This window comes from Pseudoliparis swirei, chromosome 4 (genome assembly GCF_029220125.1).
Source record: "Pseudoliparis swirei isolate HS2019 ecotype Mariana Trench chromosome 4, NWPU_hadal_v1, whole genome shotgun sequence".
Taxonomy (NCBI): Eukaryota; Metazoa; Chordata; class Actinopteri; order Perciformes; family Liparidae; genus Pseudoliparis; species Pseudoliparis swirei.
In genome coordinates, this window is record NC_079391.1 from 5,719,076 (window position 1) to 5,746,477 (window position 27,402).

The 27,402-nt window shown below is 43.5% G+C and overlaps 2 protein-coding genes across 2 annotated transcripts in view; both read right to left on the minus strand.

The window, feature by feature from the left end:
- Nucleotides 1–17,505, minus strand: part of tln2a (talin 2a) — a 107,238-nt gene extending 89,733 nt beyond the window's left edge. The window contains exon 1 of the mRNA XM_056412213.1: nt 17,342–17,505. The gene's annotated coding sequence lies outside the window, so the exon portion shown is untranslated. The remainder of the gene's footprint in view (nt 1–17,341) is intronic.
- Nucleotides 17,506–19,953: 2,448 nt separating this feature from the next.
- On the minus strand, nt 19,954–22,637 carry ddx28 (DEAD (Asp-Glu-Ala-Asp) box polypeptide 28). The gene has a single exon (XM_056412765.1). The coding sequence runs from the start codon at nt 22,472–22,474 to the stop codon at nt 20,762–20,764; it is 1,713 nt and encodes a 570-aa protein (XP_056268740.1). The 5' UTR covers nt 22,475–22,637; the 3' UTR covers nt 19,954–20,761.
- Nucleotides 22,638–27,402: the final 4,765 nt, after the last annotated feature.

Consider the following 27,402-nt stretch of genomic DNA (forward strand, 5'->3'; position numbering starts at 1 on the left):
GCCCAATCTTGTGATATGCGAAGGTATGCGCTCTACCGAGAGCCCAGTCTAGTTAATTCTTGTCTTTATATACCACACTACTGCCGACCAAGAATGACCACAGGGGCGACAGTGCGGTCTTTAGCAGGTCTGTCTTTCAATCAGGGGGTTGGCGGTTCAATCCCCGCCCTAGTCGATCTCTCCTTGAGCAAGACTCTTACCCCTGAAGTGCTCCCTAGATGTGTCTACGGCGTATGAATGTAACATGATTGTAAGTCGCCTTGGATAAAGGAGTCAGCTAAATGACATGTGATGTCATCTACTGTAAAAATGGCTCCTCAGCCAATGAGAACGCCGCACAAGTTACTTTAGAGAAGTTTGACCTGTAACCGACTTGATTAGAGGGAACTGTTCTGCTCGTTTTACAACACAACGGGTTTCCTCTCCTGCTGGACACCACATATGGCGCTGCCGACGTCTTCCCCATTAAAGTCGTCCTAACAAACGAGCAATAAAGCTGCGTAAGCCGTCACAGCGGCATGGAGTCATTTAACAAGAGACGATAAATCATCAAAGCCCTGCGAGATGAGGCCGGGCCCGTCTCCTTCGTGGGCTCCCCACCTCATCTTCCTTTTTTTGCATCTCATCTGCAGAGATACAGGAGTCCTCTAATCCGCTCATCGGGCGGACGTCTGCTCGAGCTACCGGAGCTACCGGAGCTACCGGAGCTCCAGCGGCCCCGCCAAACCCAATTTAGTCAACAGCGATATGGACTGACAGACATTTTAATGAGGATAAGCACTGCTCTGCCGTTCCTTATCGTTTCCCATTGGCAGCTTTCCAAGTCAGGGTTTCTCTAAAGAATGAGTGTATTTACACTTTTATTTAATCCTGTTGGAAAAGTCAACTTTGGAAAGTCGACGTGATAACAATTCCGGGAGAACCAATTAAAAGCCGGTGGCTGGTGGCTTTTGGGCAGAGGCTCGGAGACACCAACGAAGAAGAAGTCAAACATGACACGGCAGGCAACCTGCCTTCCGGGGCTGCAGCTGTCTATTGTGAGAGAACAATCCAGAGACTCCCAAAAGGGCCTTTTATTTTTCCTTCTGCATGCTGTCTGCCAAGTGAAAGCCGGGCCCCTTGCGCCTCAATTCTATTGTTAGGAGCCACACCTCATATACATTAGATACTCTGCATTGTTCACACACACACACACACACACACACACACACACACACACACACACACACACACACACACACACACACACACACACACACACACACACACACACACACACACACACACACACACACACACACACACACACACACACACACACACACACACACACACACACACACACACACACACACACACACACACACACACTAATAATAATAAACTCTGTATATGAAATATTGCTATTGTATTTTTAATTGTTCATCTTTTACTCCTGCTTTAGTGTTCACCCGCTGCTGTGATCCTGCAATTTCCCCACTGTGGGACCAATAAAGAAATATATCATCCAATTTAATACCTTGACATGGACAATGGTTGCAGCTAATTTTAAAATGGTAATTTTTTTTCTTTTAAACGGTGTAAAAAAAGCTCCTCAGTGAAGGCGTGGGGCGCACAGTGGAGGCACCACCATCACGACACGAGAATCAAAATGCCTCATTTGTGCAGACATAATGCATGTTGTTATATTAGCGTTCAAAATGTTCTATATTCTCATCTGTTAAACCATTTTATCTGGAGAACAAGTCCACACTCATTTACCCCTCTTTCTTCAGCCTCTAACATATATGATATCATTCTGAATCAATCCCAACTGGTCCTCTCACATAAATACACACTTTGTCTTTCTGGATACTCCCATCCTAAAAATCACATTTATTTTAATGACTTAAAACTGGTTAATGTGCTTCATTACATGGCAAATGGAGAGCCAAAACACCTCATTATCTGATTAGTCTCATCATTTCATGTAGCCTACTGAGGTGTGATTAAGAGAAACTAAATGTGAGTTACAGTACTCAGAGTGGATTAAAGTTCCTTGTGCTAAACCATTTTAACTCCAGCTGAACGCAGGTCAGGTGACCCGTTTCCTGTCATCACAAATCATGCGAGAGGTACATTTTTAGGATACCCAGACGAACGCGACGAGGCAAAATCCTAAATGTCAAGCAGGTATAGTGTAATCTGTCCATCAATACGCCTCCCTTTAATCCATTTAACAGATGTGTGCGTGTGTGCATGTGTGCGTGTGCGTGTGTGTGTGCTGATTTACAGCCATGAGCGAGGCAACCTGTGCCATTTCATTCCTGCGACCGGGTTCGACACGCTCGCCCACCGAGGGCTTGAGGGGAGAACTTCGCCGGGTGGTGAAAGAGATAGTTGCGGGAGAAACTGAGGAGAGGTGGAATTAGATGGCAAGAAAAAAAGAGTGAGTGGGATGAAGATGGAACAACTGTTTGAAGGGGTGGAGGGGGATGGGGGGGGGGGGGGCTAGACCGCTACCGTTTCTGGCTCGGTCAGCAGACTGGGGCCGATTCCAGAACGGCTTATCTTTCAGCAGGAATATACCACAATTGCACCAAAGGAGGGAAGGAAGGAGGGAATGAGGGGGCCAGCAAGCACCATGAATCCATCGCATGCTGCAGAACGCTGGGGATTACTACAGAGACGATGATGGACCTCAACTCCAAAGGATTGGACGGGTGGGGGTTTAAAGAAACCCAAACAATGAGCTGAAAGAGCCAGATACGGCCGCGGGGGTCAGCAGAGCAACGGCCGTTCACACGTAGAGCGCGGCTGTGATCGATAAGGAATCACGACATATGGACAGGCATTGATCCACTCAGGCAACTCTCACCTTTGAGATCCGTGAACCTCTTTACACCCACGAGTGCCACCATGTAAACAGAAAGCAAGTGTGTGTGTGTGTGTGTGTGTGTGTGGGGGGGGGGGGGGGGGGGGGGAAGTTGTGGAATGTGTGGCGGTCCAAAGCACACGGGGGATGCCAGGTTGCTCAGGTCTGTTCCCACAGCTGCATGAAAGTCAAAAGGCTTTGGCACCAGAGTTGAAAAGAACTCCAATCAGGGAACAAGCTGGACTTGACGTCAAGATCCAAAAACTGAAAGCCCGTTTCCCCGCGTGCCACTTTGTAAAACGGCTTTTAAAATCCACCATCCTACCAACGCATGGAGCCAAAACACAGACGTCAGCTCCGAGAGTTTCTGCGTGAACGTTCCCCGACGGGAAGCCGGCAATAAATGTCCCACCTGGTGTTTGCCTAACACACACACACACACACAGATGATCCTGGGGCATATTGAAAGCCTGTCAGTGCAAGCAGTGTCGGAAATACACCAGGGTAAAGGGAAAAACTGCCCCTAAGAAATATGATTTTGCCCCTGATATCATAGAAGAGTCAAAAAATGCCCCTATAGATAATAATTTAATAGCTTTTTGTTCTTTGTTGTGTGTGTTGTCTGTATGGCCTGTACTAGGTAGGCACACACACACACAAAAAATCAAAGAATTTTGAATTTAAAAAAACAACAAATAAATAATTGTAATAATAAAAAGTAATAATAAATAACCACAAAGAAATAAGAATAACATTAGATTCAAAAACTTTGAATCTGTAGACTACTGCCTAATAGTCTTATTATTGCCATTAATATGACAATTGCGCATATACTGTCAGACTAAATAAATTTATTATTTTTGAACAAAGGTTAAATGTTATTTTACAAGTTTAAAAAAGTGCCCCCAATTTCTTTTTAAATGCCCCTGGATTTCAGTCATTTGGGGCAAAAATTGCCCCCTAAAAAAATATGTAAATGTCCTCCCTGAGTGCAAGTAACAAATGGGGAACTCTGTCTTCAAAAGAGGAGAGACGTCATTCAATCACCGGCTGGGTGGGGATGCCCTCCTGAGTGATTCCCCCCCGAGGCGATGCACTGCATGGGGGGGGGGGGGGAGGGGAGGGGGGGACAAGGCCGGCATTCTACCCCCGAGTCCAAAGAGACACCAGAAGAAAAAAACGCCGGAATCTTTCTGAAGAGAGGAATCCGACAATGCAGCATTTGTCTCGCAGCCGGCTGGAGAACAAGCTCCCCGCAGACACGTCGACATGAAACACTGCGCAGCACCCACTTAAAAAAAAATAAAATACTCAGAAGATTACAAAAAATCTGGTTAGAAAATCGACACGGCAGAAAAGAACGATCTTGGCGGATTATCTCAACTGATGATGCAGAAGTTTTTTTTAGACGGCGAGCCTGGGGAAAATAAGAGAAAAGTACTTGTGAAGCATTTAAAGCGCATGCTTTTCAATAATCCTGAACAAATAAAAAGGCCTTCTTCGTGAAGTATGTGCAGAGTGCAGTAAATTAACAGTAAACTGTGCAGCCGCATGCTAAATACACACGGCCGCCAACTGAATCTCAGCATTGTAAACCAGGACTTGGGACCACCTGGACTGTTGGAGTCCACCGCCCCGAACGACAACCGCCATAAACCGACGCCTTGTTAATGAGCTCATATAAAAACTGGCATTTATCGAGATGGTGTCATTTCCCTTTTTTAAACGTGCAGAGAGACCGTGGCCAGATGAAGACCCTCGAAGCTAAAACAACAAATTATCTTCGCCACCTTTACATCCATAGGAGACTTGACATTTAATACCGCTTATAAATGTGTTATAACAGGTAGATCCTTAAGGTGAACAACTTCACAGCCAAAGCAACCCTCTTAACAGAGAGGCTCTAATGTCTTATCAGCTCTTTCTTTCTTTTCCACGTGAAGTATCTAAAAAAAAAAAGGAAATCTAAAAAAATGACAAATGTTATGTTGGCGGGCCTTGTACCTAAAGCACAAATACAACCAAGACACGCCCACTATTATTTCTTAAGTCAACATCAGCCTGGGATGACCTCTCTCTGACGATGTCCACCAGACAAAGTCAGTGTGACCGCCGTATCCTTGACGTTAGCTGCATTATTAGCCCACGCCGCCCCGTAGCACAGCACGCAGATAAGTCTATTTCCAGCCCCTTGATTAACACCGAGCTCTCCACATGTAACGCAAGCCAGCTGTCGCAGTCATGACGCTGCCACTAAAAAAAAAAGGAGCAATGTTTACAGCTCGGCGTATCGGAGTACACCGTGTTCGAGTGGTGCGTTTCGTCTTCGTCTCTCGGCCCCCCTCCGTGTTCTACGCTTGAGACGCCTGGCAGCACTTCCCCCATAACGGATAAACAAAAAGAATGGCTTCCCTTATATAGCTCGATTCTAACTCCACGAGCTACATCAGAGGCTCGCAGGCGAGGTGGGAAGTGCAAGCGAGCCTCTTTCCAGGCGGAGAGAGAGAGATTTGGGGCCGAGGGCAGAGGAGCCCCGAAGGTACGATTGCGTAACAGTCGTATGTACGGAGAGCCTCTTTAAAATTCGCCTTCTGGCGCCGTCCGGGTTGGGAGAGGTTTGAGTGGCACATCCACCACTCAACTATCTTTAAAAATATTTCACAAAAAGCAAGTCACACATCGAGAAAGTTGGACTGACGGAACACATTTTCTCGGAGTGAAAACCATTAGTTTCACACCTCTTTATACTTAATATTTAATTTCACGTGTCACTTTAACTCACACTTACAGTACCTCGTCTATAGCAGTGTTATCCATTTGTGCACTTTTATTTGACACCATTGTAAATGTAATGTTTGAATTTTTGCACTGTGTTGACTGTTGTTTTCTTGTTTGTCTAATGTGCCGACAAGTCAAATTCTTCGTGTGTCGAACACACGAAGCAAATAAATGTTCCTGATACTGACTGATCATTTAAAAATTGCATCACGGGAGATATGATGAACATCATATCTCAAAGTGTGTGTGAAACATTGTTCAACCGCTCGCGGTCGTGTGCCGTATTTGCCAACATGCACTTTGCACCCGAATGCAACGTTTGACCAAAACAACGGATAATCTCTGCAAACAAAAAAATGAAGAGAAAAGCATTAAAGAAATGGACAACACAAATAAAACGAGTTAGAAGACTGCAGACGGTTCAAAGACTTCAGCCGCCGATGGAGATCTTTACATAAAGAAATGGTCTCATGTTAGCAGTCGTACCTTATTTAAAATATATATAATAATTTAAGGCAAAAAAATCTAATAGTGACCTGAAAAAAGAAGAAATTTGAATCACGCATTTGGAGAATCGTGACATTGACTGAATCAGGACGCATCCCATTACCAACTTGTGTGATTTGACTAAATGGTCAAATTCCATAAAACCTCTAAACTATCTAAATAGTTTCTGTGCGTGGTACCTGGCTGTTTAACATGTCATGTGACATTTGTTGGGATATATCATTAGCCAAAAGTACAAATTATAAAAAGAAAAAAATATTGGACAGTTTGATGCAACACACATTCTGCCAAATACCCTGAATCACAACAACATGTGAATCACACTGGCATATCCAGAATTATTCATCATCTGCAACACTGGGACCCCTTCAGCCCCTCCGCCAGCAACGTGGCCTTATACAGGGGGGGGGGGGTCGCCCTCCATGCAAAGGTTCCCAAACATTTGTAGCAAGAATGTATCCTTATGAGAAACCCAGGAATAGATGCCCGGGGCCGCAGGAGGGCCGATGAGGAGCGTGAAAAAAAAGAAAAAGGGTGGGGATACATTTCCAAGCGCTCCCAGAATGCTCAATTAGCCGCGCTCCACGGAGTCTCCGCTCCACGGTCACTTCCCGGAGGAAGGATTCCAGCACGGGATTCTTTTCCCCAAACCAAAATAATTTGACCATGCAAAGTTTTCGTCAACAAGTAACGAGAGCAGCGTCCTGGAAGTGGCGGAATGGATACGGCGTCACCCAACGACAAGGAATGGGGCCAAAGTTGTCATGCGCTCACCTCCTTATTTTAATTCAGCTTGCAGTTCCAATTGATTATCCTTGTGTTGTTCAAATGCCACGCCTCATTTCTTCTTCTCCTCCCCCTCGCACAACATCGACAGTCCAGATACGAGTTCAGACGGCAACTTGCACGTTTAATGTTCCCCGACTCATCTGCAGTACCTGGAGTGACGCATGCAAAGCAATTCAGATAAGATGCCGAAAATAACCACAACAAGTGACATGTGTCGTCGTGTGGTCCACCGAGTGAGTCCAAAAGAACGCCCAGGAGCACGTGTCGTGGTGGAGAGAGAGTCACGTTGCTCATTTCCAAAGCTGCAGGCACTCCAACTCGGGCCTGAGGAGGCCACATAGCCATCTCTAGGCAAGGGGCTCGGTCATCTTTAGGCTGACCACTGCATCTCCTGGCTATGTTGGCAAGGAGATGCCCCCCCAGGTTCACAAATATTATTGAGAAAATGACAGGGTCTCGTTAGTGAAACGAGACCCTCGGCCGACGCGACGTACCGGGAGGAGCAGCAGACGCCCGATTGGGTTACATTTCTGCCCTGGTGACGAAGAGGCATGAGCCTCAAGGTGGCAACCATGGCAGCAGGGATTTCTGCCAGAGATGCACTCCAGTAATAGCTGAAGAGCTCAGCGGCAACCCAACACCACTTTCAGCCTGGGGGGGGGGGGGGGGGGGTCAAGATGACTGTATACTTTGCAGGGCTCCAGACTAACTTTTTTTACTAGGAGCACAGTGGCCCCTAACTTAAAATTGTAGGGGCGCAAGCAGAAAATTTAGGGGCGCACACAGGGTTTTTCCTGGGTCAAAATGGGTCTTCGGTGCTCCCCAAAAAAAATGTTTGGGGAGCACGTCTATTCGTGCAGGTCGAGCTGTTGAGTGAGTGATCAGCAGCTGGCCGCTCTGTCCATTCACGCACCTCACAGTTGTGTATTGATCAGACAAGAAGACACGCTTATCAACTCCAGTGTTTCCCCTACTATTATAACAGGGTGAAATCTCCACCCGCCACTCTGTAATTTTCGTCTACCCCCCCCCCCCCCCCGTCAACAATTCTCGGCTCGCGTGACAGAGCGATGCGCCGACATCGAAGTTCGTAGTTTTTTTAATCGCAGACTTTTTTTTGCCTTAGGCGCTCGGGATTTGTCATAGGCGCTCGGGAAAACGGCTTAGGCGCGCGCCCAAATTTTCTCTGCAGGAAAAACCCTGACACACTGTAAATCGACTTGCAAAGTTTTCCCATCATTTTTACTGTATTACTGATAAATAATTTGACAATATACAATCTTATGCCTGTTTGCCTTCATGAACTGCAAAACATTCACAACAGAGAACTCTTCAGAAGTTACTGTATTGAGTTTAAACATATTTTAAGAGAAAACATACCTTGAGCATGTGCATGTTGCACTTCGATGTGGCCAATCAAAACATTTGTTGGTTTCAAGAGATGCACCGATCAGGTTTTTGGTGCCGATCACCGATCACTGAAATCAGTATCTGCCGATCACCGATCACTGAAATCAGTATCTGCCGATCCGATAATACCAATCACCGATCACGGTGTTGATTGAAGCATTCTATTTATTGTGTAGCATTATTGCCTAGGACTATGAGGAAATACATATATAAAGCAACTCAAACATTAAAGAAATTACCGATTTCTTTAAACATTTAGTTTTACTTTGAAAAATGTCCTAATTGATACATTAAAATAGTTTGAGTGCTATTGTAGGGGATTTCAGATATGTATGGAACACATCTGCATTATTCATTTCCTGGAACTCTTGGGGAAATCTATATACAGGACTTTTCTTAACATACACAAGTCTGACTAATTTTTATAAACTCTTCCTTGGTCCAGTAAAATTGTTTTAATGTTAGCATAATTTAAGCTAAATCTCAGAAACTATCTATAAAGATACATCAGTTCATTGTTTACTTTTATATGTTAGTGTATGATTTGTCGACATCTTATTTTGATAAACGGATGTTGTTTCACGTGGTTCTTTCCGCTAACTTTGCAAAACCGGATGTTGTCACTTAAATCCTTCCGCTAACTTTATCAAAATCCTCGCGCGCTCCTGATGGAATGTGTTTACCGTGAGCATCAGTCTCTAGGGGCCAGTGTTGCCAGGTCCGCGGTTTTCCCGCGAATTAGTGTTGCCGGTTGAATTTCTTGTCCGCTGGTTCGGGTAGACCTATTTTGCATGCAAATTACATGAATATCTTTAAATAAAAATCCATATTTTAAATGAAATAATTTATTTCTACCCAAATCCTACCAAACTGACTCCAGATCAGTACGTTACACATGGACATCTCAGTCTCCCGATCCCTCCCAACTCTGGTCTGGTAGTTAGTGCAGCTAGCTACACTGGGAAGAAATATACGAAAAGAATGGGAAAGTGGAATTAAAGAATGGATAGAAGATTCGCACCACAGTGATCTCCAAAACCACAGCAAAGAAACACATTTCTCCAGTTGTCGAGTCGTACATTGTTTGAAGTATAAGTATATGATGAAGCAACATAAGGTGTTTCAGTTGAAATAAGGTATTGCATTAACTACAGTGAAAGCCTCAAGACAAAGCAACAGGTTAGTTTGTCCTTTATTTATGATAATATACTATCTAATTACACAAGGCCATTAATGCTGGCATACTAACCATTTGTTGTTACTTTGTAGATATTACAATACATTTGGAAATGATAGCAATGTTGTTGGACTATAAAAGCAGTGTATATGGTTTTTTGAGTTCTGATATTGGGCTTGTTTTTTGGATGGGCTTTATTGGCAGACATGTGAGAGTCGGCTGAGTTGACCCAGAGATTCAACTCGGGGACGGGGACGCCGCTCGGTGGTGAGGATCCCTCGTGGACCTCTCACTCTGCGGCCCTCGCCCTCGTTGCGTCTCCGTTGCGGTGCGCCTCTTTTCACACATTAGCCCCCCCCCCCCCTCTCACACACAGGCCAGCTTTCTTCTTCTTCTGGAGTTAATGTCGGTTAGCAAACCAGTCATTCAGGCATTACCGCTAACTATAGTGGGCTGAAGTGTAGAACAAGTTTGTAAGCAACAAAAATATTTAATAACAAAAAAAAGAAATCTGCTAATTTACTGGTCGCGCATGCGCGAGTTGATGAACAATTTACTCGCACTGTGTCTAATTTTAGGCGCAAAATGCGACCATTTGGTCGCAGTCTGGAGCCCTGCTTTGGTTCAAAACTCCTGAAATCACAAATTGTTTTGGGTTTTTTAACCCTCCTGTTACCTTTCGGGTCAATTTGACCCCATTCAATGTTTAATGTCGGTGTTCTTTGGGGTCAATTTGACCCCAGGCTGTTTTTTACTGTGTCAAACATATAAGAAATATGAACTTTTTAAATATACTTAAAGGGCTATTTAGGTAGTCAACAAACAAACATAAAGTACCTCACACTTAAACTTGGGAAACAATATTAATTCTAATAATTTTCTGGAGGTTTTAATTGCTGGGGTCAATTTGACCCCAAGGGTAAAATATGTCAGTAAATGTAAAGGTAACAGGAGGGTTAAGAGAACATGACCAAACAAATTCATGTCCTGGCTTCTCTATGAAATCATGTAAACAATGAGCTCATACCACAACTAACCAAAGACACATGTCACAGTGGTCCCACCAAGATAAAGACAATAGTAAATTACTGAATATTGACTAATTCAATAACAGTTCCCACAACGAACAGCTCCGGGGAAGCTCATAAATACACTTGGTTCAGAAATAGCTGGTATACATTTCAGAAAAGGTCCAAACATAACCTGGAACACCTCTTTTCACCGCAGGGATACATCAAGTCGCCTCTCGTATTAAACTCGGTGTCATCTTCTGGCGCTTGACAATCCGACAGATACATAACACGGCACTGCAGACACAACTCCTCAGTCCTCTTGAAAACACATAATCGCAATGCGCTTGTAGAGTTGATAGACATTTTAGCCCAAGTGGACAATCACTGCATTGCAGATAGAAGCTCAGGTCATTCAGGTGTTGAGCGTTCAACAAGTCAATGAGGCAAAATGGTGAACTCTTCTCTCATAAGTGGCCAAAGTTAACTTTGTTTTCATACCACCGTGAAACATTGAGCAAAAGTGTCCATCAAAGTCAAATCCGTTGCAATGGATGAACATAATGTGGTCATGGAAACCGTCGCGCTCTTCTACGGAGACGACGGTTCGAATCAAAAACTCTCGAAAATGCCCACGAAGTAGTGGGCAGCATGAGTCTTCATCGCCTCATCGTCGCTATGACAACCACGCTGGTTCCTGCTCCGCTCCAGACCATCATTTAGTGATTTTAAGCCAGATTGGGGGGGGGGGGGGGGGGGGAGGGGCACATAATCTCATAAACAGACTGCTCCTCCTGAAATGCACTCCATGTTAAATTATAGAGGACACACACAAAAAAGATCCAATATTTCCCATCCTTGAGTCATAGAGAGTATTTAAGACTAATCAATTAGCAAAGGCAGAAATAGTTATTGGTGTTACTGGGAGGTAAACCGCTGTAATGGCTTACGTGCTCGTTGTTGCATGGTGCAGTCTTACCAGAATTTAGGGAGGTGGGGGAAAAAAAAAAAGGACAAAAGATGAGCCTTGCCAAAAAAAAAAAAAAAAAAAAAAAGGCATCCTCGGCTGCTGCATCCATCCAACAATGACCGGCCTCCAGAAGATACAATTCACAACATTATCATTAAAAAAGAAAAAGACCTTGGTCGCATGCTTCACTGCCGGGCCGGACAGAATCTCATAAATGTCGACAGTATTTTAAAACCAACGCACTGATCTCTCCATTGACGGTCCTTGATGTGTGCGGTCCCCGTTTCCCCATTTGTTGCACGAGATTTCAATGTTGACTTTTTCTAACTGACAGTTTTCCCCAAAGCTGTGCTTATTGAATGCCTCGTTAGTTTGAACCCTTTCCTTCTAATATCAGTTTGTGGCTATAGGACCAAAAAGGAGCATGAAAAGGGATTAAATGTGTTTTCTGTCTAAAAACTTTTTAAAAGCACTGTAAATATATAAGGGTCCATCCCAGGGGCCCCTCCTGCTCACAGGACGCCACGCTTGGAATCTCGTGGTTTGGCAGTTTTTTAAGGTTACGCGTGCCTCGGCTTGGTCACAACGAAGTGAGACATTCTCAGATACTGTTAACTTGAACTGGGGCAGACATTCCCACACCTCCATTCAGACCTTTCTACCCCCCCCCCCCCACTGCAGAACACCACCCCCACATCACCTCAAAACATGCATCCCCAAAATGTGTTTTAGCTAAGTTTTTTTTTAAAGACGACATTACACGATGCAAACTGCAGTTAGCTAGAAATACTGCCTCTCAACTCCTTAAAAATAGAATAGGTGACAGATCTGCGATGGGGAGCATTTTGATCGGCTCTCAACGTGACGTCGGCGAGCCAACAGCGATAACGGCGATGTTTATCTGAGGGGGAACCAGTGGGCGGGCGCTACACCGACCCCGTCGGCCACGAGCCAATCGGTGTGGGGCGCGCCAACGTGCCCACAGAGAGGGGGCGACTTGGTTCTCTGCTCAGGTGAACATCACTTTACTGTCTTTACAGCGGTCTATTTATAAAGCACGTGTCGTTCTACGTATTTCACTTGTGATTTTGTGTGTATTTTATCTAATTTCAATGTTTTGTACTCTCTGGCCCGTGAGTCTGTAATAGAAGTTTGATTGATTGATTGCAGTGGGTGTCCGCTGCTGTATTTAATCTTCACAATGTTAAAAACAGCTCCTTTGAGATTTCAGTCCGAGTTGATTTGGCAACAAGCGTGGTTACCGTAGGTACAGCAATTGGTGATTAATAACACAGCAGGAGAGCAACTGGTTCACGGTGCGGCCAAACAAACGAACATTGGAAGTATGTGTAGAGAGGAAAACTAAAAATCGGAGCCCGGATCCCCCCACTGACTGACTCCACCCCCCCGGGACCATTTCATCCCGGTCCCCCCCCTGCACACCTCTTTATACTTGATATTGTATTTCACGGGTCACTTTAACACACATTACACTTTAACACATTTACAGTACCTCGTCTGCAGCACTGTTATCCGTTTGTGCACTTTTATTTTACACCATTGTGGAATTTAATGTTTAAATTCTTGCACTGTGTTGATTGTTGTTGTTTGTCTGATGTACACACCAGAAAGTCAAATTCTTTGTGTGCACCACACGTAGCAAATAAATGTTTCTGTTTTCTGACTCTGCCGCCCACGTTGAACACTACCGCCGCGGGCCTATAGAACTGTATTTACAGAATGTAAACCGCCAGAGACACCAACGCTGATCGACGTGATGCTTTGAAATACATGAAAGCTGCTAAACCTGTTCATTACTCATGCTCAAAATCTAGAGCAGCTCCAATCTGACGTGCTACAGTCAGGGAGGGGGGGTGGGATGTTCCCTAACCCTAACCCGAACCCATGAGGTCATCATTCAGCCTTTTTTTAAATACAGTACACACCCAGCCAAAAACATTTGCAGTCTAAATCTTCGGCGGATCGTCGTCGTCTCATTGCGTATGACCATCATCAGTCAAATAAACTAACCTACGGCAATTGCTATTTTCTCTCTGGTTGCCAATTTGGCCGCCGATGCCTCGCTACAAAACCTGGCAACCACGTCCAGACACTTCAGCGAGATCCATAAAAGAAACAAGGAATGAGTTCCAGGTGACTTGGCGAGAGCTGCGCAGAGAAACGAGAGCAGACACCGACTCTTCACCCGTTTACTGCTGCATCATGGGTAATGTCAAGGGACGCCGATGGCTCGAGACGTGACTCAACCAGACGTTAGTCTGCACAGATTCAATGATGCAGCGACCTTCCCTCCTCTACGCAGCGGAGCGGCAAACGTTTGCTCTGAGATGTTGAGTGTCATCATGGGTTGCTTATTTCTTCCTCTCTGTGGTCGCCGGTGACAGTAAAGCACCGTTTTCATGCAGAAACAAGAAAGGGACGGATCAATGAATGTTGCCTTGTGCTGATGATGATGATGATGAGTAACCCCTCCCCTGCCGGATGAGATTAAAAGATCTTAACAAGCCAGAAGCAACACATGGCCGTCAAAACATTAGCCCCAAGGCTAAAAGACACCGAGCTGCAAAAGCTTCTGTCAGAGCTTTCAATTGTAGGTGTTGGAGATATTTATGTTTACCTTCGCATTGAAAATGCGGAAGGTTATGTTTTGATCGCTGTGTATTTATTTATTTGTATGCGTGTTACTCGCATAACTAAAAAAGTATTGAAACTGAATCGCATGAAATTTGGTGGGATGATTGGTTATTATCCGGGGACCATTTGATTAGATTTTGGGATCGATCGGGTCAAAGGTCAAGGTTATGAAAAGGTCTAAATCTTTTTACCATAGCGCGGTAAATTTGTATCCAATTGGCGGCATGCAACATGTTCATAATTCAATGCCCAATCTTGTGATATGCGAAGGTATGCGCTCTACCGAGTGCCCGTTCTAGTTACATTTGTTTTTAGTTTTATTGTAAAGTAATATTGTTTGATAATTGCCTATTTAGGTTATATATTTTGATATGTAAGAAGATAGTTTTAGTTTAGTTTAATTCATTGTGATAGTTTGACTATTTAGTTTTAGGATTGGGTCACTGGTTGGGTAACACTGGACACCTTTGGTTATATCAGCGTCAGAAATGCACGAGGGCAAAGGGCAAAAGAAGAAATATAATTTTGCCCCCGATATCATGAGGAGAGGGGCAAAAAATGCCCCCATTATTTTCTCTAATAATTAGGAACTAAAACATCGCAGCCTATATATCCCGGTCCAGTTGCCATATCATGTTTTGATTGTCACAAGTTTAGAAAAAAGTGCCCCCAATTTATTTTTAAATGCCCCTGGATTTCAGTCAGTGGGGGCAAAAATTGCCACCTAAAAAATACGTTAATTTCCTCCCCTGGGTTATCTGTAGGTGTGGGTAGCTTCAGGACCAGCATGCACCGGGGTGGCCTGTGGTCTCTTACCAGCACACGAGCCAGCACACGAGAGGCACGGTCAACATTGTTTGTTTCGTAAATAAATTATAAGAATAATGGATAATAAGGAAATGGACGTTACTTTCTTTTGGCTGCGTCAACTCCAAAACCCCCACGGTGTGTCAGCGGCAATTTGATTTATAGTTTTATTTGATTTATTGGACAAATGGCCAAACAGTTGTTGATCAAGAAAAACAAATCTCGTTTTATGAATTTATCTTTGTACAATGAGGATTCAAAAACATGACATTAATGCTAAAATCAATTATGGGTGACAATGTTCTTAAACAACTATTTACAGTAGGTCTAGTTGGAAGCGTACTTTACAGATGCATTTGAAGCCCTCCCACTGATGCGAGGCGTCGTTGTTTCGAGGTATCATTTGCTGAATATCCACACGTTGCTGCCATTTATTTCAGCGCTAAAAACACTGAACAGCTACTAAAGTAAAACAGCGTATTTATCGATGCACTCCGCTTCAAGTAGATTAGTTTCAGACGCTCATTAGCATAATGGATGCCATAAACACCTTCGACAACGACAACAAAGGTCAGTGCAGTATAGCTAAGGTAACGAAAAAGCTTTTTGATTGCTGCGTTTAATGTCAGGACAGCCAGATGTGGTGTGGTCAGCGGAACGCGTTACTGCTGCCGCATACCGAGCAGCAGCGACGAAACTCGAGGGTGACATTTCCTCCAGAGATGAAGCGGAAGCACAAGTGGCCGGGCCCTCATTAAGACGAAAAGCTGCCATTTTGAAAGGACACATTTTAACATAGGGCAACTGGAGGGGATGGGTTGACATTCTCATCCCGCTGCAATTTTCATCACACCTTTATTAACTATAGATTTTTTTGGGTGGGGCGGGGGAGAAACATCTATCTAATAACTGCCAACCGCTCCTACAAGAGATTCTGTCTGGACGACTCAGACACACACACACATATTGGAGCCGCCTGCAGCCCATAAGGTCATGTGTCTTTTTATGACAAGACGAGGTCTATGCAGCCAGAGGAGGAGTGTGTGCGCCCGATGGGAGGTTTCAGGGGACGAGTTACTTTTGTCCATTAAACTGCCACTCTCACATCAAACATTGCTGCAACAGCTCTGGCTCCATCACCCCCCCCCCCCCCCCTCCATCTCATATGACCTGTCACCTAACCGGCTGACAGTCCCACAGGGCTCTCACTTCACTGCCTTGATGAAATCCAATGCCTTTTTGGAGAATGGATGTTTTTTGTTTTTGTTTTTTTAAATCCTCGAGGACAACAAACTTGGCACGTAAACACAAGTGATCATTCAACTCAATGTCCCACCAAAACATATCATGATTTCCTGCAGGAATGTCATGTAGCATGTGGATGACAGGCTAACCAGAGCCGTGTCTTTTCTGTGAAGGGGTGTGGCGGCCATCCCCACAATACAAGCTGGAGGGAGAGAGCTGCAGAGAAGACATACGTTATTCTACACGTCACACATTTACACCCCCCAGGATGCTCTGCTCTCATCGTCACCGTGGCAACCACATGCATGACGAAAAAAGAAAAAGCATGCTGGAATTAACCGCACAGCCGATAACGCCGGTGGGTGATTGTAACGGTGTGGTGACGCCACGGCCACGCGCTTTTACACAGGTGGCCGCCCCAGGTAATTTGCGCGTGTCAGAGACGGGCAGTCTCGACGACACATGTATTATTAAAGAAATACATGTACAAAAAGTTGGAAACAATTCCCTATTGGCATAGGTAACACGGTAACGTAACATGGCGGAGGCTGGTTCACCCCCCTCTCCCCCCCCCGGGCAGTGCAGCGTTGCCACCAGCCCCGCGGTGAACTCCGCGTGCCTCTCCCGGCTCTGCACACCCACCACACGGCCAGCCCTCCTCTAGTTTGTCCACACGCGGAATCTTGCAGCTTCAAAAACAACGTGGTTGCCAAAAAAAATAGATCCTCACCCCCTCCACTCCCAAGCCCCCTGCAGCAGCAGCTATACCCCCCGTATAGTCTGTAAAGTCTCCGGAGCCCAGAGCACTGCCTTCTGGAGGCGCCACAAGTTTCTCCGATTCAAATGAGCACCGCAGCCTCTCGGACGCACGTTGGGGGCTTCAGCCGCGAACCGGTGCACACAAGCCGGGAGGATCCGAAGCGTAGAGCTGTCCGCACCGAGGCTCCCATCCGGCGGGCTGGGACTCACGCTGGATGCTCGCTCGCGCGCATACACGCGCACATTTACACACACACACACACAGCGTGCGGGAGTTGTTTGTTTTTTTATCCTTAAAGCTTTTGGTCGGAGGGAAGGTCAGACAGATCCCTCCGGCTGTGGCGGCCAGAATAAACCGATTACCGGGGTTGTAAACCTACCTTCAGATCCACAACTGGGGCATTTCAAGCAGGTCAGCCCCCGAGAAGATGCACGTTGGTCGGGCCGACAGTCCCCGCTCCTCCGCGGCAGAATTTCCTCTGCGTTTAGGGGAAATTTCCAAGTGGCTGGACAGTGTGCGGGCAGCGGCACCGTGTGTGTGTGCGTGTGTAAACGAGGAGGGGGAGATAACCCTTCGGTGGGGTAAAGAGGAAATGCGTCATTATTAATGGACCGAACGCTTTGTAGTCTATCCATACACCCCCGGTGTCCGGACTACAAATGGGGGTGGAAGTGATATTTATTTATAGAAAAATGTCATATATATTGTGTGGTGCAGAATCATTTTTAAGACTAATTCCTTCACGTGTACATGTTTTTATTTTGTAGTAATGAGGGATTTTTAGATTATTATTATAATTATTGGTAATAATAATTTACTTCACTATTACTTCACATGTACATGTTTTTCCTTTGTTGTAATGGGGATTTATATATTATTATTATTATTGGTAATAAGAATTTACTTCACTATTAATTCACGTGTACATCTTTTTCTTTTGTTGTAATGGGGGATTTTTTAATTATTATTATTAATGGTAATAATAACTTACTTCACGTGTACATGTTTTTCTAATGTAGTAATGGGGGCTTTTATTAATATTATAATTATTGGTTGGCTCCAGTGTGCCATGTTGTAGCTGGGTGATAAATAAATGCTAAATTTGGTCTGAAGCCAAAATGAAGAGAGAAAGGAGAATTCAAACATCAGCACCTGCTCAAATAAAGGCCGACTCATTGTTTGTTTTACTGTAGTCTGAGAGGGTCGAACCAGTGACCTCAAACCAGCCAGCTGTATGCTTCTCCCTCGCTTCCTCAACAAACCAGGATCCCATTATCTAATTCAATTCAATTATGTTTATTGTATATAGCCCAATATTCATTTTTTTTAAATTTTCCTCAGATTTTCATGTTACGTAGATGAAAAAAATGCAGTCCGTGAGATTTGCTTGACGTGGGAGTTAAAGAACAAGTCCCGATCAAAGATAACGTTGAGATTCTTTACGGTGGTGTTGGATGCCAGGGCGATGCCATCTACAGAACCCACATCACCAGATAATCGATCTCTGAGGTGTTCTGGGCCGAGGAAAATAACTTTAAAGGAAGTTGTAGGTCATCCATGTTTTTATGTCTTTAAGACATGCTTGAATTTTAGCGAGCTGGTTGGTCTCTTCTCCTGCAAATTAGTATTTAACTCAAACTGACTAAAGACCCCCATCCTGTCACATTTTAGTGCATATAAAAATGCAATTCAAGCGTCTTTGTGTATTTAGAAAAGCGCAATATAAGTTTGAATTATTATTATTACTATTATTAAAAAGTATCTACTTGAAATATATATAGGCTAGTTTGATTACTTAAAAATGTTTAAAGTCATAGTCCTCAGTTGCATATTGGACCCAATTGGCTGCTTAATTCATTATGTCACAAAGTTGTGCTCATACAGGTGTTAAATACACATCAACAAGAACAGTCAAAACAAGGTCAAATATCCAAGTCAACAAACAAGAAAACGAAAGAACCTCCCGAGCTACAGATTACACCTAACAACCGTTTCCACAGGCTGCAAATTATTGTTTTGTTTAGTGTTAACCGATCAGAGTGAAATGGGGGGAGTGGCCCTTTAAGACCAGAAGCGCTAAAATTATTTCAGCCATAAAACATAAAGCTGGGCCCACAACTCCCTGGAAGGAGGACATTCGATAGAGATTATTTCATTTGAAGGGGCCGGTTGAGGTGAAGCGGGACATAAATATAAACTGAGGGATATCGGAGGCATTTGCTCCACATGCTATAAATGGATACCGGGTGCTTGTTGTGAGGGTACAGTTGCCTGAAATGTGAACCTAAAAAGGTGGAGCAAAGTTTAAGTTGTTGACCTGAGCCGGAGAGGGACCATCTTAGCTAGATTCCAGACGTTCTGATTGAAATGCCCCTTGTTACCGTCAGGGCCGTTAACACGTCTGTCCTCCCGTCTGCTTCTATCATCTATACTTCCAGAAACACTGCAGCATCAGGTACATGCAATGTGACTCGGTGACACACCCCTTTTAAATTAAGAGCAGTTTCCAGGCAGAAACATCAAATTGAATGTCTTTGCTATTTGTCAATTCATGTTAAAAACACACACAAAAATCATAGTCAGAAGATACGCTATTACCCCTTGAAATAACATCCCAAAGATTGTCATGTTAACACTTTAGTGGTTTCCTTTCAATAAGCACATGAAGACATGGCAGAGGGGGAAATCATGTTAAAGTAAAGCAGATGTCCCACATCAAGAGAAGAGACGTCGTGGTTTTGACCCGTGTTGAACTCGACTGAAGATTAATGATTATTGCTGTCGCTCGATGAGGCGTTTCTGGACGAAAAACATGGAAAGGTAACGTTTAAAATTGTATCGAGCACAAAAATCAGATACAAGTTTCGACCTTTGAATTGTGCGATCAATTTACACGATGAAATCGGACCAACGCCGCCACCTGGTGGCTAAAGCAAGCAAGATGAAAGAAAAATAAGAGTGGCACTCCAAGAAATTCAGGATTTTCCTTGATGACAATATCAATATTTTTATTGACATTTTTGTTACAAGTCTTGAAAGTTTTAGGAGACAGATCAGACCAAATATGATGTATTTTGACATGCTTTGTTGGTGACATATTTCAATACCGTTCTGTGTACGATGCTTGACGTGGTGAAGAAGCAAACGGCTCCTTAAATAACAAGATTTCTAGTAATCACATTAATTGTTCCACATATTCACTGAGAACTACTTCATAGTCACAACCCGGTCAATTTAGTTTTTCAGTATTTGGGAGAAAATCATGTTTTTTTGACCGAGAAAATGGCGAGTTGATTGTTCAAAGATCACTCTCATGTTGCTCAATAGAAAGAGAAAAAGAGTAAATGGATATTACTTTGAAATCCAAGCTTTTTTCAACAAGAATACTGCAAGTATATTCAGTCTAAATAAGCAACTTGCGAGGAGATTCATTTGCACTAACATTTCCACAAGGAAAGATGGGCTATAAAAACATTGCGACAAAGCGCACATAGGGAGTCGTAAACAATGCTTTACGGTAGCGCTTTTTAAAGTATTACAATTAATAGCTTACACAAGAACCGAGCAGTCTCGGGCAAAACAAAAAACATTTACTCTCACTTTAATCTCCCTTTCAAATGATCCTCAATGAGAATGTTTGAAAGCACATTTTTTTAAAAATATTTTTAGGTCAACGTGAAGGAAAAACAGCCCACTGTAATTCAGTTAACAAATATTGCTCACAGTTTCTGTACATTCAGAGTCATCCCAACACACACACTAAATGCACACACACACACGTCACCAACGCTTTGACCGTCTACTCCTCTTCCTCCAACTCGACTTCTTTGGGTTTCGGCTCATGTATCTCCGATTCCATCCCCGGTAGACTCGTTCTCCGACGTGCCGCAGTCTCGATCTTCTGCACGAGCTCCACGTCCCACGGGTGAGTGATGAAGCTGAGCACCTCCCCGCCCTCCACCCCGCCCGCCCTTCCCACTCTGCCCGCCCTGTGGATGTAGTCCGTGTGCGACTCCGGGGCGTCGTAGTTGACGACCAAGCTCACCCTGGACGTGTCCAGGCCGCGCGACGCGATGTCCGTGCACACCAACACGTCCGCCTGGCCGCCCTTCTGGAACGACCGGAAGATGCCGGCGCGCACGACGGCCGGCATCTCCCCTTGGAGACGCGCGTGCCGCACGCCCATCTCGTCCAGCGAGTAGCCCAGCCAGTTGACCGTGGTGGACTTGTTGCAGAACACCAACGTGGCGCCGCCGCCTTTCTTCTGTTGGAGCAGCTTCAGGGCCTGGTTGAGCTCCAGGATCTTGTCGGCTCCCCTCACCTTCAGGAACGACTGTTTGACGTGCGGCATGAGGTGGTGCAGCATCTTGCTCTTGATCACCACCAGGCTGCCGAGGTCCGTCACCTGGCTGAGCACTTCGCCGACGCCCCCCGGGAAGGTGGCGCCCACCACCAGCAGCTGGGCCTTGTGCCCGGGGCCTCTCGTCTCCTTGGGGTCCCTGGCGATGTTGGCGTGGAGCAGGATGTCCTCCAGCATGTCGGAGAAGCTGGGGTCGAACATGGTGTCCGCCTCGTCGACCACGAAGAAGCTCAGCTCGCTCAAGTCCAGGCAGCGTCTCCGCAGGGCCTTGGTCAAAGCGCCCGGCGTGGCCACCAAGACATCCGGATGATCCCTCTTGAAGACCATTTTGATGTGTCCCACGCCGCGCCCCCCACCCACACTGCTCGTCTTTAAGCCCAGCGGGGCGCACAGCGCCCGGGACACGGCCGCCACTTGCTCGGCGAGCTCTCGGGAAGGCACCAGGACGACGGCGCGGATCTTTTGCGCGCTCCCGGCGTACACGTCCGACTCCTTATCGCCGTGCAGCCGGTGGACGAGAGGCAGGAGGTAACTCAGCGTCTTGCCGCTGCCCGTCTCCGCGGCGCAGAGGACGTTGTGACCTTTCATGACCTTCGGGATGGTCTGCAGCTGTACGGTGGTGGGACGGGTGATGTTGATGTGGTCCAAAGCTTCCACCAGCGGCTTGCAGATGCGCAGGTTGTGAAAAGTCACGGGCGCTTTCTGTTCAACGCCCTCGTCGGCGTGCTCGGCAACAAAAGGCGCAACAGTCTTCACGTTGTTGATGCTGAAATAGTCACCGAATGATTTGTTGTGCTTCCAGCCCTGCGTGCAAAGAGTCAGCTCCTCGAACTTCCCATGAGTGTACGCCGCGGATTGGTTCAGATCCGGGTGCTTGCTCTGGATCAGGAGTTTTCCAGCTTTGATGGTGTTGATTTTATGTTGGCCTCGAGTCTGTTTCACGTTGTCGACGCGCCGCTGCATGGAGCGCGGGACACGGATAACCGTCTCCTCCTTCGGCGCGGCTGCTGTTCGACAATAACGAATCTGACTAACGGAGCAACGGACACGACAGCAAGCCGACACTTTGACAAACTCACGGTGGTTTATTCCGCTCGAGCAGAGAGCTCGCGACACAGCCGAAGCCACATAGCCGACCTTCACGGAGTGCATTGTGTCGTTTAACTCCGCTCGCGAGCTGCCCAAAAAAGGTCCGCTGACGAGAATATAAAAGACAATAAACGACTAAAGGATGAAGACGACACCAGTTCAGTGAACTGAGAAGATTACAAGTAGCTTCACATATTCAAAAACAACACGTAGCATTCCTGTTCAGCTTGACAGCAGCGCAGCCATGCTTTCTTGACGAGTGTTGATGACGTCAAGTCGGCGGGGAGTGATGACAAATGGCAACAGCAGTTTTCTTATTCACATTTTATTCAAAATGGTCAGCAAAATAAAGAAATAAACATTAATGGAAAAAGAAAATGCAAGAGTTCATGAGAATTATACAAAAAGAAATTGATAAAAAAGTAAAAATCCGGATAATTAATTAATTATAATTCATATTAACTAAATAAACCTATTATATAAGTTTCGATAGCCTTTTTGTTCACAAAGGTTTTAGCTTTAATATTATTCACATACAATTTATTGAGTTCTCAAGGTATAATCATTCATATAGATTCAGATTTGTGTAGCATTAACACACTGGTAAATACAGTTTTAAATGGTAAACCTTTTATAGTTCTAATACTTCAAAAGCCCTAACATAAGGCACGTTTAATGCAGCTGTTCCCAAATTCTTTCGGTCAAGCCCTTCTCCCCGCCTTTTTAAAAATAATATAGAAACTCTGGACATATTTTAAAAACTTTTAAATGTTTTCAAAACCTTCAACATTTAACTAATTTAATTAAAGAAAGCAGTCCATTCAGAAGTCATTGTATTTTTTAAGATTAACAAAGGTTAGAAATATTTCAACAACTGTAATATTTTTACAGTCGAAAAAGATGAATAAAAAAGTCAGTTTGTCGAAAAAAGCATAAAAGTCATAGTATAGCATTCACATTTATTATTACAAAGTAATAGTATCGTATATAGAAAAAAGGTTTTAAAAGTCATAGTATTTTTGTTTTAAGTCATAAAAGAACATGTCGAAAAAAGAATTAAAATGTCATCGTATGTTGAAAAAAGTAAAATGTGTCCTGGGAGACAGAACCCGATGGTCCCTCGTTCCTGTGTGAAGAGAGGAGAACCTTCCAGAAGGACAACTATCTGTGCAGCACTCTACTACGTTTACTACTATTACTGTGACAGTAAAATCCTTTAGTTTACAGGTTTTAATCGATTGTTTGTTTGTTTGTTTGTGTATTTTATTCAGTCAATCAAATCAAATACAATATAATATTATCCTATATAATATACAAAAGAGAAAGACTGAAAAGGTATAGGTAGAAGCAAAAAATGCTTATAAATTCCTATCCTAAATTGAAATCAAAATAAATCAGAAAATTAATATAAAATAAAGAAGAAAATAAAACAACAACAACTAAATCGATTGTAAATCCTATCTTTAAATATTTAGATGATTCCGTTTTGATTGTCCGGTTATACTTTTCAAAAGGATTGTCAGCAGTTCTATTGAACACTTTTGTTCTTTTAATTATTATTTTTTAGATTTCAGCTTTCAGCATTGCAACACATTTTCAGCAAGAAAATGCATTCGCTAGTTATTTCTGGCTTTGGGTTGATGGAGAACATTTACTATAATGTGAAATGCTGCTTAAGTGTTTGTTATTTGTTAGACATTGGGTTTATGTTACTGGATATTATATTCACTTATATTCTCTTGATATATGTGTTTGCTCTCGTACGAATGTTTTGTTTTTAAACATAAAGGGCATATTAAACTTTAATGTGTGCTTTATGTCACAACATATTTGCATAGCCTATCCTGAGGAAAATGTTCGTGCAGATTAATCTCCTCAGCAGTTGCTTATTTAGACTGAATATACTTATTACAATATGTTTAATACACTGAAGCAGTTTTATGACTCCAAAGTCAAATCCTTTCGCATATTTTCATCTCCTATATCTATTTAATTGAGCAATTTCAGAAAAAGAGTCCCTGTTGCCAAGTAGGAATTGCTTCATTCATTCATGTTGGTGCACACATTTAACTTGCATTCATACCAGCACGTGAAACAGCTGTCTCCATCAGCACTGCTGTCACATGTTGCATCGATTGTACATCAGCTCCGCTTTCCATGTGCTGAATGAATTTGCTCGCCCATTGATTCCCTGCAGCTTTAGGAAATCACACACTTCAGTAATAGAATCGAGTTGGGCAAACCAATGCTGTGTAACCCCTTTGAGCCCTTTCAGTTCCCACTGTCATGAAGTGTCACGGATGTCGCACCGAGAGAGGACCCAAATGCCGACATAACTTCAGCAAAAAACAATATTTATTCCAACAAACTAAACAGGACGACAAAAACGTGGACCAAACAGTACGAAGCCACACAGAGAATGAGACGAACAGGGTTTACATACACAGGCAGGCGGAGGTGATTGGACAATGGGGAACGAGACACAGGTGGACACAATGAGGGCGGGGCCAGCAATCACACAGAAGGAAACAATCAGGGCCAGGGCAGACAATCACAGGGAGACAGACGACACAAGGTCTTCAAAACAAGACACAAAACGAGACACAAACTCCAGATCATGACACCCACAGTCACACCGTGTACCTTTTTTCGTTTTTTTAATTCCAGCCTTGTGATTGGCTGACACACACAGAGTATCATTAAGAAAATGTGACCAGAAGTATGATGTTCTAGAATCTAGATACGTGTCATCTCATATTTGTGTTGTCAAGTTATATTACATCTGGGAGGAATTTCACAGATAGATAAATGATAAAGCATGTATAAAAAAATTAATCTGTCCGGCGGTGACCAAAAAAGGAAAGAAAAAAAAATTGATTCCAGTGAGACCTGCAGAAGCTTGTCTGTTGAATCTATCAGCAACACTTAAATCACATCCCTTTTTCTATTTTCTTTTTTGGACATACATAGGCCTACAAGTGGAGATCAAAACCCCGGGGAAGTCTATAAAGCAGTATACTGGCTACTGGAGTCACTCCTCACATCAAGTCAATACTCAGTTTATACAGACTGAACAAAAGAGGGCAGCATTAATCAACAAGGAAGATTTCAAGTAACCTAAAATCCCTCTAAAACCCATAATAGCTATGCTATATTTCTTTGCATGGTTTCAAAATACAATAAAACACATTGTTTCTCTGAGATAATAATTATTCTACCAAATAAATTCATCATATCTTTCACTGATCTACTCTGCTGGCTGCATTATTATAACATTACCGTGCTATATATTCCATCAACAGATCAATTAAAACATCCAATGTGAAATAATGTACAGAAATTAAGATTTACTTGAACTTCTTTTTCCTTTTCAAATGTTGAAGAATAAAATATTTTGTTTAAAAAAAACCCTGTGTAATAGCCTCAGTGAGTCTTCAATTCCATATCAGCTGATGAGCTGATACAGGACAGCATGAAATTTGATATTTGTTGAGATGTGTGACATTTATTGTGTTGCCAAGGTGCTGCACGTGTTGCATTTCTGCAGTGTGTGTAAACCCCGATCCTTGAAAAGACTGACACCTCTCAAACAGCACCAGTGTGTGGGCAGATGCTGTTTTCTTTCCCTCATAACTTTCTCTCACAAGAACATAATATCACAAACCACATGTGCAGCCTCCCACACCATGTTTTTCTTCTTTATCTTCTCCCTTCAAAGGTCATCTGTGAAGATAAGAGACACGCCGGTAACCTGAATTAGACTCGGGGTGGGTCTGGAGACATGTGTTCGCCGCACAGGAGAAAGTGCAGTCGAGTCACGTGACGGCCAGATAATATTACGAGGATCACTTCATAACCAGATGTAATAATAATAAGAATAAGAATAATAATAAAACTAATAATGTATTTGTGACTAATCAAAATGCGGACGGTGAATTGAGAATTGTTTACGTTAATGAGGAACAAGTGGAACGCAATGGTTATTATCATTTAATGTGACTGTACCCATTTTTAAGATAATGACAGTTAATTTGATTTTACTTCTATTATTGAAATTCCATCTCAGAGAATTCTTTAGTCAGCTCTTTCAAAAGTGTAACAATACAGACTGGATTTGTTTGGCCCTTAGTGTGACGTTACTGACTCGTGTGATTAAATGACAGTAACTGTTGCTCAATGTAGTCCCTAAAGATCATTTATTTCTTTTTGTAGGTTTCCTAACAAGCAATATCATTGATTTATCACTTATTTAAAGTCAGGTAACTTTACGTCTATTAATAGAACACTGTTATACCGGCTGTCTAAAATGGCAGGATACAGTTAAATTGTATAAAGGAAACATTAAATGTGACATCTTTGGTGTATATTTTAAACTCCAGAGTATACTTTGAGTGCACTAAGACCTTTCCTTACATAACTATAAGAGGAACATGTTCCTTTTCGGAGAGAAATGCTTCAGAAGATGGCAAAGAAGATGAAAAGGTTTAAACCCTTTTTTTGCTTTTGCTTGGAAATAAAGACCACAGGAAATGTGCTATAGATGCTTTCAAATGCCTTTTGAGAGTGGAGCGCCTTTCTGTACGCCCACATGCATCCAGCTGTATGTCAGAACAATAAGAAGCTGTTGTCTGCGGCGCATGAAATTTGTGTCGAGGATGGACTGATGGCAACTAAAATCTGCTTTTGCAGAACTTTTTTTTGTTTTTTTGTTAAATTATCTTTGGTGCTTTCTACTGCGTGTGCACGCTCAGCTTGAAAAAACACACGCACTTCATTTGATATACACACAAAGAATATATATGCATTCATTTGTTTCTTTTATTGCAAGTTTATCATGAAAGCAGTTTATTTCATACATGTATAATATAATTAATAGTAGCAGTAAAAACACATCATAAAAGCTTACAATATCATAACTTTGCTTATCAGTGTTGCAATAACCTTCGTGAAACAATAAAAACTTGATAGAGGCAGATATTCTTGGTCAGCCG

Coding starts and splice junctions, on each gene's coding strand:
- ddx28 (XM_056412765.1), bottom strand. CDS start 22,474: ATGCACTCCGTGAAGGTCGGCTATGTGGCTTCGGCTGTGTCGCGAGCT.